The sequence below is a fragment of the Ochotona princeps genome, chromosome 29 (assembly GCF_030435755.1).
Source record: "Ochotona princeps isolate mOchPri1 chromosome 29, mOchPri1.hap1, whole genome shotgun sequence".
NCBI classification, from domain to species: Eukaryota; Metazoa; Chordata; class Mammalia; order Lagomorpha; family Ochotonidae; genus Ochotona; species Ochotona princeps.
In genome coordinates this window covers 5,510,978-5,532,022 of record NC_080860.1, presented here as the reverse complement: position 1 = coordinate 5,532,022, position 21,045 = coordinate 5,510,978, and the positions used below count along the sequence as shown (strand labels likewise).

The 21,045-nt window shown below is 44.4% G+C and overlaps 1 protein-coding gene across 10 annotated transcripts in view; it reads left to right on the top strand.

The window, feature by feature from the left end:
* Window positions 1–21,045, top strand: part of TMEM116 (transmembrane protein 116) — a 44,596-nt gene that overhangs the window by 7,874 nt on the left and 15,677 nt on the right. For 5 of the 10 annotated variants that reach the window (XM_058656851.1, XM_058656847.1, XM_058656848.1 and 2 more), the window contains exons 4-8: window positions 4,290–4,390; window positions 6,687–6,818; window positions 8,473–8,577; window positions 19,231–19,280; window positions 20,717–20,800. In XM_058656851.1, the coding sequence (XP_058512834.1) occupies window positions 4,290–4,390; window positions 6,687–6,818; window positions 8,473–8,577; window positions 19,231–19,280; window positions 20,717–20,800 (472 nt within the window). The remainder of the gene's footprint in view (window positions 1–4,289; window positions 4,391–6,686; window positions 6,819–8,472; window positions 8,578–19,230; window positions 19,281–20,716; window positions 20,801–21,045) is intronic. The other 5 variants (XM_058656853.1, XM_058656852.1, XM_058656855.1 and 2 more) reach the window with 1 other exon arrangement.

The following is a 21,045-nucleotide window of genomic DNA, read 5'->3' as shown; positions in this document are numbered from 1 at the left end:
TGCGCTTATCTCTCTAGTTCTCTTCTCACGCCTTCCGTATTGCTGGAGCCTGAAATTGCTTAGCAATTACTTAGTTACACGCATTCTTCTTTTCAATTTTTTTAATCTATGAAAACTTTAGATTATTTTTTTAGATTAAAAATTTCAGCAATTCTCCAGTGTCGTCTTCTATTTTTTGACTGAAGAACATTTTTTAACAGCAAGGGCACTTGGAAGATTTTATTTGAAAAAAATAGTCTGTTAAATTAAAAGTAACTATAGTAAGTCAGAGACACATGTGAGAAACCTTTCTCTAGCTGATTAGATAGTGTCTTGGGAGGCAATCTGATGGGAGAGGCAAAGCTTGAAACAAAAAACTGAGGCAAATATGCTTCACTATATATGTGTGATTTTATTTTCTTGTAATGGTTACTTTTGAAAAAAAATTTTAAATTTTATTTATCTGAGAGGAAGAGAGGTTACAGACAGAGCTCACATCCACTGATTGACTTCCCCAAAGCCAGCTACAGAGAGGGTAACGCCAGGCTGCAGCTAGGATCCAGGAACTCAGTCCAACTCTTCCCTGGGAGTGGCAAAGGGCTGAATTACTTGAGTCTGCGTTTCAGGTCTGTGTTAGCAGGAAGCTTGAAACAGCAGCATCCATTCCCAGAAAATTATAGAATCATAGGGACATTAACACACCAGTCACAGTAGTTGTTATTTAGCATAATTTGGCAATGTCCAGTGAACTTGAAAGATGTAAATACTACTTGAGCAATTCCATATGTAAGTATTTACCATGTTTTATTTTTGAGGGAGATGTACCTGAAGATTCACTACCATACTGTGACAATGAGAAGTCAAAAGCTAAATAATCATTAAGCTGACGTAAAACTCTAAAGTCAGTGAACATAGTACTGGCAATGTGAATGAATCTCAAAGATAGCACTATTGAGACTAAACTGAAGAGTATTTAGGGGTGAGTGTTTGGCGTGGTGGTGGAGACACAGTGTGGCATACCCACATTCTGTCTCGGAGTGCCTGCTTGGTTCAAGTCCCAGCTACTGTGCCACTTATCCAGCTTCCTGCTAATGTGTTCCTGCCACCCATGTAGAGTCCTAGGATTGTTTTCTAGGAGCCTGACTTTGGACTGGCCAAACACGGACTATTGCGGGCATTTGGAGAGTGAAGATTTTTGTCTCTCTGTGTCTCTCTGCCTTTCAAATAAAAAGATGATAATTTTAAAAAAGATTTATTTATTTTTATTGCAAAGTTAGACATACAAAGAGGAAGATATTCCATCCGACGATTCACTCCCCAAGTGGCCACAATGGCTGGAGCTGAGCCAATCCAGTGCCAGGATCCCAAAGCCTCTTTCAGGTCTCCCACATGGGTGCAGGGTCCCAAGGCTTTGGGCCATCTTCAACTGCTTTTCCAGGCCACAAGCAGGGAGCTGGATGGGAAGCGGAGCCAACAGGATTAGAACCAGATCCCATATGGGATCCTGGCATGTTCAAGCAAATACTTTAGCCACTAGGCTATTGCACTGGGCCCCAAGTAAAACTTTTAATAAGTAAATAAATATAAGCAAATATTACCAATTCCTATGATATGATGAAGCTCATTGTGCTTGTATGAATTGGTTCTCATGTTTATACCTTAATTTGTTTAAATTGTCTCATAATAAAAATAGAGAATAACTTAAAAAGAGCAGTGCCAGCACTTAAACCTAGGCATACCAGGTTGCTTGCCCCACATACTCATTGTAAATTGTATTCACCTAAGCAAACACTAAGAAGCAGTATTTTACAAGATTATTGACATGTAGGTCATTCCCCTTGTTAGCAGAGATGTAGAGAAAACCTTTCATACAATATCTGTTTTCCTCAATCTCTTTTGTTTATTTCAATTAACGAAAAGAATAAATGCATATATATGTGGGTTTTTTCGGGGGCAAATTGTTTTTACTTTCATGTTTAGGATCATGTTTTCTGCTTTTTGGATTTTCCTATCTCCAAAAACTATACTTGTTTCTATTTTTTTTTTTTAAGATTTATTTTATCCTTATTTGAAAGACAGAGTTAGAGAGAGAGAAAGAGAGAGAGGGACAGAGAGACAGGGAAGAGATGTTCCATCTACTGTTTTACTCCCTAAATAGCCACAGTGGCCAGAGCTGGACCAATTTGAAGTCAGGAGCCTGAAGCTTCATCCAGGTCTCCCTGCATGGGAGGACTTGGGCCGTCCGTCCTCTGCTGCTTTCCCATGCCATTAGCAGAGAGCTGATTGGAACTGAAGATGCTACAGGGATTATACTGTACCATGGTGCCGGCCTCCATAGGGTTATTTCTTGAATAACTAAACAGGATTATAATATCTATATCATAACTGTAATTTATATTTTCGGTTTCAATTTTGTATCTGTTTAAGTTAGTAATGTGGAGTATGGGCCTGGCACAATTGCCTAGTGTCTAAAGTCCTCACCTTGCACACATTGGGATCCCATATGGACGTTGGTTCTAATCCCGGCACCCCTGCTTCCCATCCAGCTCCTTGCTTGTGGCCTAGGAAAGCAGTTGAGAATGATCCAGGACCTTGGGACCCTGCCCCCATATGGGAGACCTGGAAGAAGCTCCAGGCTCCTGACTTCAGGTTGGCTCAGCTCCAGCCGTTTCAGCCACTTGAGGAGTGAATCATCGGACGGAAGATCTTCCTCTCTGTCTTTCCTCCTCTCTGTGTATCTGACTTTCCAGTAAAAATAAATAGATTTTTTAAAGATTTATTTATTGTTTATTACAAAGTCAGATATACAGAGAGGAGGAGAGACAGGAAGATCTTCCGTCCGATGATTCACTCCCCAAGTGAGCTGCAACGGGCCAGTACTACACTGATCAGAAGCCGGGAACCTGGAACCTCTTCCGGGTCTCCCACGCAGGTGCAGGGTCTCAAAGCTCTGGGCCATCCTCGACTGCTTTCCCAGGCCACAAGCAGGGAGCTGGATGGGAAGTGGAGCAGCCGGGATTAGAATTTGCGCCCATATGGGATCCCGGTGCGTTCAAGGTGAGGACTTTAGCTGCTAGGCCACTGCGCGGGCCCAATAAATAGATCTTAAAAATAAATGTAGAGTATGTCATAGACAGTAGAATTGGAATGTACTGTGTAGCTGGCTAGAATTTTAGCAGGCTTACTAAGAGCAGAGGCCATCTGTGATTAAAATATAATATTATGAAATACTTTATAGTTAAAGTAATATCTGTGAAATATTTCATGCTTAAAATGTATGTTTTATACATAATTTCACTTGTTTATGTCAGCCAAGGAAACTTGACCATCCAGGTCTATTAGCATCTTAAATTTCTCTTCATTCCAAAGGAAGATATGCTAACAATTATCTTTTGTATAGCTGAGGGGATTAGTTCTTCTATTAGGTAGTATCTGGTGAGGATTTTGACTTTTTAATATTTTAATTATGATATACATTTGATATGAACAAAACGTATGAAACATGTATGTACTGGCTAAAAAAATAACTATACAATGGAGCCTGGAGAAATCAGAAGATAGCGCAAGTGTTTGGGTCCCTGCCGTTCTTGTCAGATATCCAGATGACGTGCCTGGCTCCTGACTTCACCCTGGCCTAGCGTTGATTATTGTGGGTATTTAGGGAGTGAACCAGCAAATGGAAAATCTTGTTTTTTCTCTCTACCTCGCTTAGAGTAACTCTTTCAAAATAATACCTTTCAAAATAAATATAAATCTTTTTTAAGTTCATGAAAAGTGAAATTAAAATATCTTTTTAAAAGATTTTATTTTTTTATTGGAAAGTCAGATATACAGAGAGGAGGAAAGACAGAGAGGAGGATCTTCCATCCGATGATTCACTCCCCAAGTGGCCGCAACGGGCCGGTGCGTGCCGATCCAAAGCCAGGAGCCTCTTCCAGGTCTCCCTCACAGGTGCAGGGTCCCAAGTCTTTGGGCAGTTCTAAGCTGCTTTCCCAAGTCACAGACAGGGAGCTGGATGGGAAGTAGGGCTGCCGGGATTAGAACTGGCACCCATATGGGATCCCAGTGCGTTCAAGGCAAGCACTTTAACCTCTACACTATCATGCCAGGCCCTCCAATTTAATATTTTAAAAACTTTATAGTTTTCGGGTCTGGCATAGTGGAATAGCAAACAAAACTACCACTTGCAGACCAGTATCTCATATGGGCATCAGTTTGTGTCCTTGGTGCTCCACTTCAAATCCTTGATAATACACCTGGGAAAAGCAGTGGAAGATGGCAGAAATCTTTAGGCCCCTGAATCCACACAGGTGACCCTGAGGAAGCTCCTGGTACCTGGTTTTTGTCTGGGCTTTGCGGCCATCTCAGGAGTGAAACAGCAGGTAAAAGATATTCACACCCCGCCATCCAGGTAACACTGACTTTCTAATTAATTAATTAACTTAAAAAAACTTTATAGATTTTGCCTATCCCAGTCTGGCCTGCCCCCAGCTTTCTTGTGAATTGCCAGGTGTTATGGTCTATCCCAGCCTGGCCTGCACTTCATCCTGGGTCTTGCTTGTGCCAGTGTGTGCTGTGGACTGACCCAGCCCAGCCCACCTGCAGACTTGGCTCACGTATATGCCGACAGGTGCTGCAGCCCATCCTGGTGTGGTTTGCCCCCAGCCCCAGCTCTTATTCTCACCAGTGAACGCTGCAACCTAGCATGGGAGTTCCACAAGTCTATTATAATTATCTTTTATTATTTTTTAAAGGTTTACTTGAAAGTCAGAGTTACACAGAGTGGATAGATGAGAGAGTGAGACATCTGCTGTCCATTCGTTCATTCCCAAAATGGCCACAAAGGCAGATTTATAGAGAGAGAAAAAGAAAGAGGGGGAGGGGTCTTTCATCTATTACTTTCCAAATGGCAGCAATGACTGGGGCTGGGCCAGTTCAAAGCCAGGAGCTTCTTTGGTCTCTTCTCTAGTGGCCCAAGACTTGGGCCATCCTCTGCTATTTTTCCAGGCAGATGAACAGTAAGCTGAACAGGAAATGGAGCCGCTAGGACTATGGCATGCCAGTGCTGTAGACAATGATGCCACAGCACCAGATCCCCAAAAAATGCATTCAAAATTGTTTATTTTTACCTGAATGAGTATTCTAAAGATTTCAAATTTATATTTAAAATTACATAACATAAATTCTGAGGTAGTAATGCACATTTTAAAGGCAGAAACCGAAATCTTCCATCTTCTGGTTTAATTCACAATGTCTGCACCAGCCAGGCTGAGCCGGGCTGAAGCCAAGAGTCCAGAACCCAATCTGGTTCTCCCATGTGGTGCCAGGGACCCAGCTATTTGAGTCAGCAGTGCAAAGATGCAGTGAGAAGTGGAGCTAGTGTTTGAACCCCGGCACCCCAATAAGGGATGTGGACGTACCACTGTTTGGCCGAATAACTGCCTCTAAAACTTTTTCTAGACAAATGAGGATAGGGAGGGCAAAACTAGAAAGATACTATAAAATAAGAGGACAACTTTTACTTTATTATAACTTGCAAGACGGGCCCGACAGCGTGGCCTAACGGCTAAAGTCCTCACCTTGAACGTGCCAGGATCCCATATGAGCACCGGTTCTAATCCCAGCAGCTCCACTTCCCATCCAGCTCCCTGCTTGTGGCCTGGGAAAGCAGTCGAGGACAGCCCAAAGCTTTGAGACCCTGCACCTGCGTGGGAGACGTGAAAGGAAGTTTCTGGCTCCCGGCTTTGGATTGGCGCAGCACCAGCCGTTGCAGCGACTTGGGGAGTGAATCATTGGACAGAAGATCTTTCCCTCTGTCTCTCCTCCTCTCTATATATCTGACTTTGTAATAAAAAATAAATAAATAAATATTTTTTTTTAAAAAAACCTAAATCTTAAAAAAAAAGAACTTGCAAGACAATATATACAATTCCTTGCTTTTCGTTGCTATGAAAAAAATGTTTTAAGTCCTTAGCCACATCCCTGAACACTCAGCTGATGACCTCATTTCCTGTTTTTAGAAGATGTTTGCTGTGCAGCTACAACATTTTCTTTTGCTCATTTGTGGTGTGTTGCTACCGTAACACTTCTCATCTTTCGTGTCTTTGACCCTGTGTCTGAGAAAAGTGAATTCCTGTAAGAAGGTCCAATGCTAATTTATCTATGAAACTTCTGAGTTCAAGACGGATGGAATGGCTGTGACTGCAAATCCCTGCCTGTCTGGACTCCTCCTGTTTTTGTTTTTGTTTTTAAGATTTATTTATTTTTATTGGAAAGGCAGATATACAGCGGAGGAGAGACAGAGAGGAAGATCTTCCATCCAGTGGTTCACTTCCCAAGTGAACCGCAGTGGCTGAAGCTGAGACATTCCAAGGTGAGGAGCCAGGAGCTCTTCAGGGTCTCCCACGCGGGTGCAGGATCCAAAGGCCGTGGGCTTGTCCCTAACTGCTTTCCTAGGCCACAAGCAGGGAGCTGGATGGGAAGTGGAGCTGCTGGGATTAGAACCAGTGACCATATGGGATCCTGGCCCATTCAAGGCGAGGACTTTAACCACTGCACTATCACACTGAGTCCTCTGGACTCTTCGTTTACCTCAGCTGAATGAAGGCAGAGCCCTTGTTTCCTACTAGGAAGACGAGTTGTAAAAATGATTGTCACATTTTTCTGTCCATGTCACTTATGAAGTGAGCATTTTGTTGCTTTGACAGAAAAGATCGCTGTTTTATCTGAGTGTCTCCGACTTGCTCCTGGGAATCTGCTGGCTCGCCGAAGCACTTCTCTATGGAACTCCAGGAACCAATGAAGATGTCATCTGCTATAACCTGCAAGCAGTCGAACAGGTGAGTGCTATTAGATCCATTATGGTTTGCAATGAGTAGATACTCAGATCTCAATAGAAAGTAAAGATGATCCATTCTGGCAGGTGGATACCCATTAGTGTATTGCTACACTTTAAAGAGTAGTACAGATTAATCATCACTAATCCAAAAGTCTTGAAGTCTGAAATGATCCAAAATCTGAAACTTGGTGGAAAATGCTAAATCTTACCTCATATGATGGGATCAGAGTTAAAATGTGGGCCTACCAAAAATATTGTATAAAATGACCTTCAGATCCCAGTGCAGTAGCCTAGTAGCTAAACTCCTCGCCTTGCATGTGCTAGGAACCCATATGGGCGCCATTTCATGTCCTGGCAGTCCCACTTCCCATCCAGTTCCCTGCTTGTGGCCTGGGAAAGCAGTTGAGGACGGCCCAAAGCCTTGGGACCTTATACCTGTGTGGGAGACCTGGAAGAGGCTCTGGGCCCTGGCTTTGGATCAGTTCTCTGCTGTTGCCGTCACTTGGGGAGTGAGTCATTGAATGGAAGATCTTCCTCTCTGTCTCTCCTCTTCTTTGTATATCTGACTTTCCAACAGAAATAAATCAGTCTTTAAAAATTGTTTTCTTTTTTTTTAAAGATTTATTTCTATTTTATTACAAAGTCAGATATACAGAGAGGAAGATCTTCCGTCCAATGTTTCACTCCCCAAGTGAGCGCAACGGCCGGTGCTGCGCCAATCAGGTGCCAGGAACCAGGAACCTCTTCCGGGTCTCCCACGCGGGTGCAGTGTCCCAAGGCTTTGGGCTGTCCTCGACTGCTTTCCCAGGCCACAAGCAGGGAGCTGGATGGGAAGTAGAGCTGCCAGGATTAGAACGAGCACCCATATGGGACCCCGGTGCGTTCAAGGCGAGGACTTTAGCCACTAGGCCACGCTGTCAGGCCCTAAAAATTGTTTTCATTTACTAAAAGTTGATTGCTGACATATATAAATATACAGTCCAGCATTATGTGGCTCAATGCATGAAGCTGCCACCTCTGACTCCAGCACCTCATATGACTGCCAGTGTAGTCCTAGCTGCTCCACATTGGATGCAGTTCCTTGCTGATGCTCCTGGGAAAGTGAGAGAAGGTGGAGCAAGTGATTAGGCCTCTGCCACCTACATGGGAGAACCAAATAGAGTATCAGACCCACCCTGGCCTTTGCAGCCATTTGGTAAGTCAACCAGTGGGTAGTAGAGCTCTCCCTCTCTGTCTCTCCCTCTTGCTATGTAAATCCATATTTCAGATAAATCTTAAAGTATAGTCACCTGCTATGCCACAGCACTGGCCCTTGTTACCTTTGTTTGAGAATTGTTTATGCATATTGTATCTGTATGTGAGTATCATGTATCCACTAGAATTCTACCCATCTCTTCTGTTGAATACCAGGGCGTTGCCAAAGCTGGAGTTCCTTGGCACACACAAAAGGCTAACAGTGAGAGGAGAGGCATGTTTCAGAATAAAGATGGTAATCATGGTGGAATTTTCAGACTTGCCCCAGTTCTACCTATTGTGAACACTAGGTGAAATGTTACTAATAGCACAGTAGGTAGGATTCTCATACTTTTCAGAATATTATGCCCTATATTGAACATCAGAGTGGAATCATTGTTATTGTTTTGATTTTCACGCAGATATTCTACTTTTCGTCAATTCTCTACACCATCAATTACATCTGGTATCTGTACACAGAGCTGAGGATGAAGTATAACCAGAGTGGACAGAGCACACCTCCACTGGTAAGCCTCACGCAGAGTGGGTGGACACTAAAAGAGACTTCCATGTCCTTAAGAAACAGTGTAAATATTCAGAAGTAAGTGGAGTTTTGTTTCTTCGGTTTTTTTTTTTTTTAACAGAGGCGCTGACCTTATTAATCAAAATAACTTGTGAGGCTAGTGACTGTTCTGTCAAAAAAAGGATCTAAATGGCATCAAACAGGGGAGTTAAGGGTATTGTGAGGAAAGGGGTCAGGAATCCACTCATGAAAACCAGAAATTATTACTAGGGAGCTTGAATGGAAACCTGAAAGAAGGAGATGCATACAGGAGTGGGAATTCGGGCCTGGCACAGTGGCATAGCAAGCTAATTCTCCACTTGCTTTGCGACATCCCATATGGGCACTAGCTTGAGTCTGGGCTGCTCCACTTCTGATCAGGCTCCCTGCTAATGGTCTGTGAAAGCAGCTAGGAGGATGTCCCAAGATTTATGCATCCATGTGGGAGACCCAGGAGAAGTTACTGGCTCCTCCTACCCTCAGACTGACCCATCTCTGACTGTTGCAACCATTTGGGGACTGAACCAATGGACAAAAGAGATCTCTCTCCGACTTTCAAGTAAAATAAAATTCTCTTAAAATGAAAGAGTGTGAATTCTAAAAAAAGTTGAAATGGTGAGGGCAGAGAACTCCCAGAAAACCTTGGAGTACACTAGAGGTGACTGTGATGACAACAGTCTTGCTTTTGAGAACATAGGGTGGAGTTACCACTCAACGGTGACCTCTGGGGAGGCGTGCTGGGGCTGTCACCTCCAGGGAGGGCTCCACGCTACTCCTGGGGCACTGCCCAGAGCTGCTTGGCATTGGGCTTCCTGGGTTCTTCAGCTACTCCGGAAAAGTTCTTTACCTTTCTTTAGCACCACAAACTGGCCAAGGGAAACATGAGCCTTATTCAAGCCCCTCTCCTCCAGCTTCTTCCCCAGGACTTCACCAGTCCTAGCTTGTCTCCCCACTGGAATTCTCCTCATTGGACCCACCTTGAAATCTTGGTGCCTTTGGGGTGCTGTCATCTCAGTTAGGCTTCATTAGCCGCTCCTGCTCTCTGCTCACCACCCAGCTGCTCCACGGCACTAAATGAAATTTTGGAGATAAATCAAAGAAAAACATGTTACCAGTTTCCATTCTCTTGGCATCCCTTCCTCTTCTCCTTTGCCTTTTTCTCCTGTTGCCACACACAAAGATTTAACTATAGAAAACACGGGCCTGGCGTGGTAGCCTAGTGTATAAGATCCTCACCTTGAACGCACCAGGATTCCACATGAGTGCTGATTTGTGTCCTGGCTGCTCCACTTCCCATTCAGCTTCCTGCCAGTTGTCTGGGAAAGCAGCAGAGCATAGCCCAAAGCCTTGGGACCCTGCACCCACCTGTGAGACTCAGAAAGTTTTTGGCTCAGCTTGGCTCCAGGTGTTGCAGCCACTTGGGGAGTGAACCACTGGGTGAAAGATCATTCTCTATGTCTCTCCGTCTCTGTAAATCTGACTTTCCAATAAATAAATAAATCTTTTTTAAAAAAAGAAAATATAATTTGTAATAGTACTATTCCTGCTTGATTTGGTTCAGAAAGGGAAATGTTTCTTGGCTGTAAATCAGTCCATCGTTGTTACTAAAGAAAATTGTCTTGTGACTGGCATTGTAGTGTCACATGTTAAGCTACTGCTTGCATTGCCAGCATCCTTTATTGGAGTGGCAGTTTGAGTCCCAGCTACCCTTCTGATCTTGTTCCCTGCTAATGTACCTGAGAAAGTAGCAGATGCTGGCCAGTACTTGGACCCCTACCATCCGTGTGGACGTCCTGGCTGGAGTGCTAGGCTCCTGGTGTCGGCCTAGCCAGCACTGGCTTTTGCGGCCATTTGAGGTTGCATCCTGTGTGTCTTGTCTGCCTCTCTTGCTCTCTGTTTCCCTCTCCCTGCCTCCCCTTTGTCTCTCTGTCTTTGTGCCTTTCAAAGAAATATATCTTTTCAAGACTCAGAGAAGGTTCTCTGTCTATCAGCATGGGATTTGTATCTACAGCTGTTGCAGAGAGAGAGAGTGTTTGTTCTACTTTGCTGTACTTCTTCAGTATGCGTGAATGACAATATTCTTCTATTTTCTTTGCAAATGGGCAGAAGAATTAGAAACTAATTGTAGAATTATTTATATTTATAAAACTATTTAATTATAGAACTGTTTAGCATAGGTATAAAGTCTTGCAATGTGTCCTTAAGTGGGCATACTGTTAAAATAAATGTAGCAGATTTTATTATTACTGCACATACTCCACCATGTTCTACCAGTGTGTAGTTTATCCATGGTTAACTTAACTAGGCAACCTCAGATCTGAGTACTTGCTGTAATCTCTTCTATATTTTGAGTTAGGTTGCCTCAGGGAATAGACAGATTTTTCAGAGTTGTTTAAAAAAATTTGCTCAGTGAGGCACAATAAGATTTGTTGCCAGAGTCCAGCTGCAGCCGAGTTTGGAGCTCGAGAAAGGTGTGTGGCATTGGTGAAAAGAAAAGACACAGACACTGTCTTTTGGTGCCCTCTTATAACAGCTCAAGAAGAAGCTGTCTTTTTTTTTTTTAAGATTTATTTACTTATTTATTTTTATTGCAAAGTCAGATATACAGAGAGGAGGAGAGACAGAGAGGAAGATCTTCCGTCCGATGATTCACTCCCCAAGTGACCACAACAGCTGGATCTGTGCTGATCAGGAGCCAGGAGCTCTTCCAGGTCTCGCATGCAGGTATAGGGTCCCAAGGCTTTGGGCCATCCTCAAATGCTTTTCCAGGCCACAAGCCGGGAGCTGGATGGGAAGTGGAGCTGCTAGGATTAGAACCGGTGTTCATATAGGATCCTGGCACATTCTAGGCCATTGTGCCGGGCCTGAAGCTGTCCTTTTTATTTACTCAGACACATCACAAGCCTCTGCACAATGGTTCGATTGTTCTATTTTTACTTTATGACTAAGTGACTATGCACAGATGTTTGATTATTTTATTTTTTACTTCATGGTCAACCAGGTGCTCTTAAAGGTCATTTTGTAAGTTAGCATAATCATTTTCCTTAAAGCAAGCCATTATTCATTTTTCAGTGGTAGCCATTGGGTGACAGCCAGGATTCCAAGGCCAAGGCACATGTGATTACCTGCTAATCAGTAATGCTTTCCTGCTACATTTCTATTTCCACAACTTGCCCATCATTTAATGGGATAAATATGTCACAAGGGAAAAACCGTAAAAATCCAGGATAAAAGTTTTAAATATTAAATCCCCTTGCAATTACAGGCTCTATAACCCCATAAACAATCAAACAATAATTAAAAGCGTATCTCCATAATACCAATAAAAGCACCCTTTAATTCCTGTAGCCAAAAATCATATAAGAGGCTAAAACAGCTACATTTCCTATGCTCCAAAGACATTGCAAAAACAGGGTAGCCTTTCAGGTCACAGTAACTGTATTTATTGCCATAGCAGTTTCAGCTCATACTCCCATCACTTTCACTAACGTTTAGGATATTTATCAAGCCCTTTTCTTGATAGTTTGCTACATGTCTGGGCCAGATTCTGAGGCAATGGTTAGGTACGCAGTAGGGTGTCCAGAAATGGCATGGGCTTAATTGTGCTCCTGTGGGTAAATTGTTAAAGGCCCACTCACCAAGCCATTATCAGCGACCTTAACTCTCGGGCTCACGTCAGTTGCAGAGCCCATCTCACAGGGGCAAGCAACAATGCCTCAATAGAGTACAGAATTCTTAGTTGGGTGTTTGAGTGTCCACGCAAAAAGGTGCGAGATTGCATCAAATTGGTCGGAGAGACATCCGCTGGGCCTTGCCAAACATCTGAAAGCTCCTCTGGGCCTTGCCAAATAGGGGAGCTATTCTCTTCACCCCTTTGTGTCATCCACACCCACTGCATGGACCCCAGCAATTTCCTCCTATGACAGTGGAAGGACTCATCAGGGAATTTTCCTCCGAATAACAACTTCCTGAAAGAGTCAGGAGGAGAGGTACTTAAAACATGTCTGCCATAAACCAGAGAAGCCTAAATATAGAAGAAGCCAAGATTGTACTTACCTTTTTTATTTTGGAAGAGATATTTGACTCACATGAGTAGGCAGTTATCTTCTGCACACACTTGTAAATGCTCAAGAGGTAAAACTTTAATTCTTGACCAATATACCCAGTTTAGATAACTTGTGATTTAGTTGTAGTGAAAGTGCTAGGTAGTAACATTCTTTCCTTTTAGGCTAAAATTGGTCAGGTGATCCTTCTTTCCAAGTTTTTAGCAAAACTAGATTTAGGGAGATCAGTTGTTCATGATTTTTGGAATCATACTAGGAGAATTTTGTTTCCACATTGCATCGGAACCTTTTGTACCTGACCTAGTTTGATAATGGTGTTTATTGGATCTGAATATCAGCCAAAGAATGTCAGAGGCGATAAACCATCTTTTTTTTTTTTTTTTAAAGATTTTTTTCATTGTTATTGGAAAGCCGGATATACAGAGAGGAGGAGAGACAGAGAGGAAGATCTTCCACCCAATGTTTCGCTCCCCAAGTGAGCGGTGCGCGCCGATCCGATGCCGGGAACCAGGAACCTCTTCCGGGTCTCCCATGCGGGTGCAGAGTCCCAAGGCTTTGGGCCATCCTCGACTGCTTTCCCAGGCCACAAGCAGGGAGCTGGATGGGAAGTGGAGCTGCCTGGATTAGAACCGGCGCCCATATGGGATCCCGGGGCTTTCAAGGCGAGGACTTTAGCCGCTAGGCCATGCCGCCGGGCCCGATAAACCATCTTTTGCATAGTATTTCTAAGTTCTGAAGCAGCCTTAGGTCCCCCTCCTCCTGAGGGGGACAATGGGTAGTAGCTGAAGCCATCCTTCTGAAGTCTCTTTGCAGAGCCTTGATGGACTCTGTTATAGAATGTGATGGGGGTCCGGCACGGTAGCCTAGAGGCGAAATCCTTGCCTTGCATGCACCCCGATTCCATATGGGCACTGGTTTGTGTCTCAGAGGCCCTGCTTCCTATCCAGCTCCCTGCTTGTGGCCTGGGAAAGCTATAGAGGATGGCCTGGCCCTTGGGATCGTGCACCCATAGGACACCTGGAAGAAGCTCCTGGCTTCAGATTGGCTCCTCTCTGACTGTTGTGGCCACTTGGGGAGTGACCCAGCAGATGGAAGATCTTCCTCTCTGTCTCTCCTTCCCTCTGTGTATCTGTCTCTCCAAGAAAATGAAGAATGTGATTAGCCTCTTCAGCTTTCCCTGATGCCTGAGTTCTCCAAGGGGAATGGAAATGATAAGAGATCCCTAGAGCAGCGGCTATCTACTGAGTTACTTTAGACACAGAAGAGGGTTCACGGTCCCTTTGAAGTGACTTTGGAAGTTGAAAGCAAAGCATTATTTCTTGTAGCAGGGCTTTACATACTTCTTGTACCTTTTCTGATCATGTTAGAGATGTGTCTCTCCAGCCTGGGAAAGTATCATAAAGACTAGTAGATCTTTGTAATTATTTGCTGAGGGTGTGTTAGCACAGTGTATTTTCCAGTGTTTATATAGGTACATTTTTCTTCTTTGTATAGAAGGGTAGCCCCTGTTTTTTGTTTTTTGGTTTTTTTAAGATTTATTTGTTCTACTTGAAGTAACAGGGAAACAGGGAGAGACACAGAGAGATTTTCTATCCACTGATTCTTTTCCTAGATGGCTGCAATAGCCAGAGGTCGACCAGTCTGAAGCTGGAAGCCAGGAGCTTCTTCTGGGTTTCCCAGAAAATACAGGGGCCCACCTCTGCTGCTGCTTTCCCAGACCATTAGCAAAGTACTGGACATCTTTAGCATAACTTTGTTGCTAGGCCCATTTTATCTAAGGTATAGTATAGTATGGATTTATAGTTGCTTCTACAGGTTAAGATATTGATGGCCATTTGTAAAACCAGTGTAGCAGCTTTTTTTTTTCCTGCCTTATCTGCTGATGCATTTCTGTTGTTGATCTGGGTGTCTTCCTGTTGGTGTCCCTTGCAGCGTATGATAGCCAGTTCCAGAGCTTCCAGTACAGCTTAAGCGTTGAGGGGGGAGGTGTGGGGGGGAACCTCTTTTTTATAGTTTTTAGCCAGATTTTTAAATTTTTATTGCAAACTCAGATATACAGAGAGATGGAGAGACAGAAAGGAAGATCTTCTGTCCAATGATCTACTCCTCAAGCGGCTGCAAGGGTCAGAGCTGAGCTGATCCGAAGCCAGGAGCCAGGAACTTCCTCCAAGTCTCCCACGTGGGTGCAAGATCCCAAGGCTTGGGCCGTCCTCCACTTTCCCAGGCCACAAGCAGGGAGCTGGCTGGGAAACAGGGTTGCTGGGATTAGAACCGGCGCCCATATGGGATCCCGGTGTATGCAAGGCGAGGGCTTTAGCCACTAGGCTACCACTCTGGGCCTGACAGATCAGATTTTTTTTTTAAAGATTTATTTATTTTTATTACAAAGTCAGATATACAGAGAGGAGGAGAGAGACAGAGAGGAAGATCTTTGTCCGATGTTTCACTCCCCAAGTGAACGCAACGGGCCGATGCGTGCCGATCCGAAGCCGGGAACCTGGAACCTCTTCTGGGTCTCCCACGCGGGTGCAGTGTCCCAAAGCATTGGGCTGTCCTCAACTGCTTTCCCAGGCCACAAGCAGGGAGCTGGATGGGAAGTGGAGCTGCCGGGATTAGAACTGGCGCCCATATGGGATCCCGGGGCGTTCAAGGTGAGGACTTTAGCTGCTAGGATACGCCGCCGGGCCCATCAGATTTTTTTTTTTAAAGATTTATTTATCTTGTTACAAAGTCAGATATACAGAGAGGAGGAGAGAGACAGAGAGGAAGATCTTTGTCCGATGTTTCACTCCCCAAGTGAACGCAACGGGCCGATGCGTGCCGATCCGAAGCCGGGAACCTGGAACCTCTTCTGGGTCTCCCACGCGGGTGCAGTGTCCCAAAGCATTGGGCTGTCCTCAACTGCTTTCCCAGGCCACAAGCAGGGAGCTGGATGGGAAGTGGAGCTGCCGGGATTAGAACTGGCGCCCATATGGGATCCCGGGGCGTTCAAGGTGAGGACTTTAGCTGCTAGGATACGCCGCCGGGCCCATCAGATTTTTTTTTTTAAAGATTTATTTATCTTGTTACAAAGTCAGATATACAGAGAGGAGGAGAGACAGAGAGGAAGATCTTCCGTCCAATGATTCACTCCCCAAGTGACTGCAATGGCCGGTGCTGCGCCGATCCAAAGCCAGGAGCCAGGAACCTCTTGCAGGTCTCCCACACGGGTGCAGGGTCCCAAAGCCATGGGCCATCCTCGACTGCTTTCCCAGGTCACAAGCAGGGAGCTAGATGGGAAGTGGAGCTGCCGAGATTAGAACCGACGCCCACATGGGATCCCGGGGCGTTCAAGGTGAGGATTTTAGCCACTAGGCCACGTCGCTGGACCCCCGACAGATCAGATTTTATGGAGAGAAAGATTTCCATTTGCTGATTCACTCCCAGATGGTTGCAATGGCCAGAGCTGTGCCAATCTGAAGCCAGGAGCCAAGAGCTTCTTCTAGATCTCCCATGTAAATGCAGCGTCTCAAGGCTTTGGGCCATCTTCTACTGCTTTCCCAGGCCACAGATAGGAAGCTGGATGGGAAGTGGAGCAGCCAGGACACGTACTGGCACCCATATGCGATCCAGGTAGTTGCAAGGTGAGAATTTAGCAATTGAGTCATTGTGCCAGGTCATCTTTTTCATGTTTAATTAGAAGAGTTCTTTGCAGTCAGGAGGTCTCTTTCCCTCCAAATTGTATATGTGCATGTGACAAAGAAAGTATATTTGGGAGTTGGAAAAAGTTAAAAAAAAATGTGAGCTTTGGTTGAGTAAATTGTATTCTTGCTTCCCTAAAAAATAAGTCTGTGGGGCTGGTGCCATGTCATAGTAGCCTAAGCCTCTGCCTGTGACTCCAGCATCCTACATTGGTGCTGGTTGTGTCATGGATGCTCCACCCCTGATCTAGCTCCCTACTTGTGGTCTAGAAAAGCAGCAAAGGATGACTCAAGTCCTAGGAACCCCATAGCCATGTGAGAGATCAGGAAAGAAGTTCCTGCCTCTACAGACTTTTCAGCTTCATACTGCCTAATCCTAGCTGGTATGCTGTTTGAGGAGTAGACTAGCAGATTAAAGACCTTGCTCTGTGTCTCTCTTTCTCTTTTCATGCTTTTAAAATAAAGTCAGTCTTGAAGCAGAAGTGAGGAGTTTCTTGCAAGTCTCCCATGTGGGTGCATGGGTGAAAGCATTTGGGTCACCTTCCGTTCCTTTCCGAGGCACATTAATAGGGAGCTAGATCAGATGTAGGTCAGGTGTGTGTCAAACTAGCATTAATGTAAGATGTCAACATCATAGGCAATGGCTTTACCTTTTATAGCATACCATTCCCACAGAATGGTACTTCTAAGTGTGGTCCCTGGTTAAAAGAGAGACTTCTTAGGCCTGACTCAGTAGCCTAGTGACTAATATCCTCGCCTTGCATGCGCCAGGATCCCATATGGGTGCTGGTTCTAATCCCGGCTGCTCCACTTCCCTTCTAGCTCCCTGGGAAAGCGATAAAGGACAGCCCAAAGCCCTGGGAATATCTGGAGGAAGCTCTTGGCTGCTGGCTTTGCATCAGCTCAGCTCTGGCCGTTGCAGCCACTTAGGGAGTGAACCAGCGAATGGAGGATCTTTCTCTCTGTCTCTCCATCTCTCTGTAAGTCTGACTTTCCAATAAGTAAATAAATGAAGGTATAACTTCTATTTAAAAAGGGAGAAGTTCTCTGAATCAGCATTCTTTAAAAGCCAGTGTGTGGCACCTAAATTTTATAGGCAAGTGGGGCGCGGTTTTAGTATGTACACTGGTCCCAAGTGAGGCAGGTCTCTCTCTTGGGAACTTGAGTGTATCAAGCTGACACCTAAAGAGAAAAACATTACTTTTCAGGGATATAAGAAATCCAGCTCACTTAATCTTTAACTACCTACTTACTACAGTTACTACCTTACAGTATTTTTTTTTAAACTTATTTTATATTCTTCCTTTTTTCCATTTTTTCTTTATTTTTGACCATCTTTACATAGTTAATTAGGGCAAAAAGGTTCAAGGGCTACAGGAAAGTGGGTAAGACTATTATTTTCACATTGTTTTTCCTGTGTCTGGGGTAAAGGAGAGATAAAGGGAGAAGCCCCACCTAGTCCCCACCCATCCCAGGTCCATGATGTGTGGACCATGCTCCAAGGGTCTTGCTTAAGTGGTTTTGATAGTTCAGCAGTTATGAATTGCTGCCAGTCTCGCCACTACAAGCACGATGAGGTTGCTGCAGAATCCACTGATTGACATAGTCCACCTTAGAGTCTGCCCAGTTTTTCACTGCCAACATATGGCTGGGGTAGTTGACTGACTTGTTCTGTCCTCTGTCTTTTCATGGTTAGGGTTCTGAGTCCTGCAGTTTGACTGGGGAGATCCCCAAAGAAACTTTGAGGTTTTTACAGACCAGATTCTTGTATGCACTAGCAAGTACAGGGTCCAGCACAGTCCATCGCCCCAATCAGCTGGTGGTTGCAATTGCTGGGTTGGTTCTGCTTCCAGCCCTGTCTTCCACTGGAACCTATGGGTGTTGCAGTCCAGCCTGGTTCCGCCCAGCACACACTCGACCCTCACATAAACCAGTGGGAGCTGCAGCCTAGTCAGAGCAACCCACAATAACCCCCACCAGGCCCACCCCCTATCCTGGTTTGCCAGAATGTGCAGCGGTCTAGTCCAGTCTGTCCCACATCCCATTCAGTTCTCCTACATGTCAGTGGGCATTGAAGCCTAGTTCAACCCAACCAGACCAACAATCCAGCCCACACACATGCTGTTGTGTGCCTTTCTCTCCAGCCGCCCCAGCCCCTGTCCTGGTTTTTGTGCCCTCCAGTGGTAAACCAAAATGGAGGAGCCCACCATTTCCCTTCTAGGCCACTCCCACTCCCGGATTATGCACTCTCCAGGTGGTTCTGCATTGTAACTTGACAGAATTAGCCCCCCAGTGCCATCTTCTGCCAGCTGATGATGCAGCTAAGCCCAGCTAACCCCCACCCACTCTAATTTTTGTTTGCACCAGTAGGAACAATCAGCCCAGCCTGGCTTTTCCCTTATCTAGACCACATGAGGCCCACAGGTGTTGTAGCCCTGCCTAATCTGGTCTGCCCCCATCCCAGCTCACGCTCTCCAGTGGGAGTAGCTGTCCAGCAGGGGTCAGTCTACCTATTTAACATCTGAAAATATCCACACCTTTGAATATAAAAAGGAGATGAATTAGGTTACTGTGTTATTTAATGTTTGCCTTTCTTCTGAAGGAAATTTGAATACTCAAATCTTATGTTAAACTACTTCCTGCAGGCTCTCCTTGCCACTTTTTTATTGTTGCACTTTTTAGAATATACTAATAAAGGTAAAATCCTGTCACATCCAATGCTAAGAAATTTTAGAGCAAATATTGTTTAATAGAAGGGAACTGGCTCTTGGAAGTCTTTTTGTTCTATTGAGTGGAAATTAATGAGCTGGTATTTGTTTCAATGTGTGAGTGGCAATGGCCTCAGATATTTCTCACATGTTTTCCTTATCACAGATGATGGATTTTACATGTGAAGTTGGTCAGATAGCCTTCATTTTGTCAAGGTAAGATTTCCTCTCTGTCCCAGTAAAATGTGGGCTCTCATTATTGTGATATTCAGGTGAAAACAAGTGTACGACGCCCCTTATTTCCAGTGTTGCTACGAAGGCCTCAGAGAACATTTTCAGTAAAATCAAGACAGGTGATCACTTTTCCTGCATGCACTAGGGAGACATTTTGATGTTACAGATTTAGATCTTAGCTCTGATTGCTGTCACCCCTTAATAGACTTTGAACAAATCTTGTAAGTCTTTGGTTCTCTAATTTCTAATTTGGTTCTCTAATTTGGTTCTCTTCTTTGTTATGAAGAGTTGACATCAGTGGCCTTCAAGCTCTTTTCCACTTTAGAGCTGTGGTTGAGACTCAGGATTATCATACTCGGAAAGGTTTTGGCCATCATCTAAAGTGATAATGTAAGAATTGATTGCAAAAATTGCAAATCTTACTCCTGAGTCTTCTCTTTACAGATATGTAGCTGAAGATAGTTATATTTACCTAAATAAATCACTATATATTTATTTATTAGAATATGTATTTATTTATTTAAAAGTCAGAGTTACAGAGACAGAAGGAGAGACAGAAAAGAGATCCACTGGTTCACTCCTAAGCCACAGAGCCAGGATCCAGGAGCCTTTTCTGGATATCCCATATAGGTAGAAAAGAGCCAGAAAATTAGCACCCATATAAGATGCTGCAGTGCAGGACAAATGACAGCTTTACCACAATGCTGGCCCCAATAGCTGGCTACTGAAATGTATGCTTTGGAAAAACCACCAGGTATGGGCTGCTGAGAATGAAGTTACTCCTGGTCACCATGAAGAGTTGTGATTTTCCCTGTGGTGGGAGTTTTGAGTCCAGCCAAGAAACCCCAACCAGGGTGAACTCAGGCTTGACCCTTCTGTGCACCAGCAGTGCCAGGTCAGGGTTGGTCTGTCACCTGCCCTAGCCAGCTGCCTGGTCAGTTTCATTGCTAGCCCTGTCACTCATGCAAACTGATGGTTGCTGCAACCCAGCTCAGCCCAGCTCAGCCCAGCTCAGGTGAGCTGGCCACGGCCCCAGTCTCCACAAACACCACTCACCAGGGAGTGTTGCAGCCTACTTTGGGCTAACCCCAATAATGCCCACCAGGCCTGCCCCAACCCAGTGCCTTTGTCAGCACGTGCTGTGACCTCACCTGGCCCATCCTGCATACTATCTGGGTTTCATGCACTCCCATGGTAGGGTATGAAGGTGAGAAAAAAAGAATATTCTACAAAAGGGATAGGCATGAAAAACTGGGTGTGGTGGGAGTTTGGGGAGTGAATCACCAGATGGTGGTTTGGTGCATTGTGTTCTTGTGTTCTCTCTCTCTCTCTCCTGTTATTTGTCCTCAAATTAATAAGAGTGTTTTCAAAAATGTTTAAGTATAAATGTTAGAGTGGTAACATTTTTTTCCTCCCAGCCTGATACCTTTGTTATTGATGACACCTGTGTTTTGTCTGGGTAATGCCAGTGAATGCTACCGCAACTTCAGTCAGAGCCACAGGTAAATACAACCAAACACATTATTTTCATGGTAGACCATACCTTTTTTTCTCTATAAACAAAGCTGGAAAAAGACTTTCTGTATACATTTTAGTCAAGGTACTTGTGTTGGAAATGGGTTATGGAATAAGGTAGAGTCAAGCCTAAGAGTACATAAGTAAAAATATAATATGAAGTGACTGTAAGATAAATGTCTTTGGAAGGAAATGGGCAATGGGCAGGTTTTAGCAAAATGGGAAGTAAAAT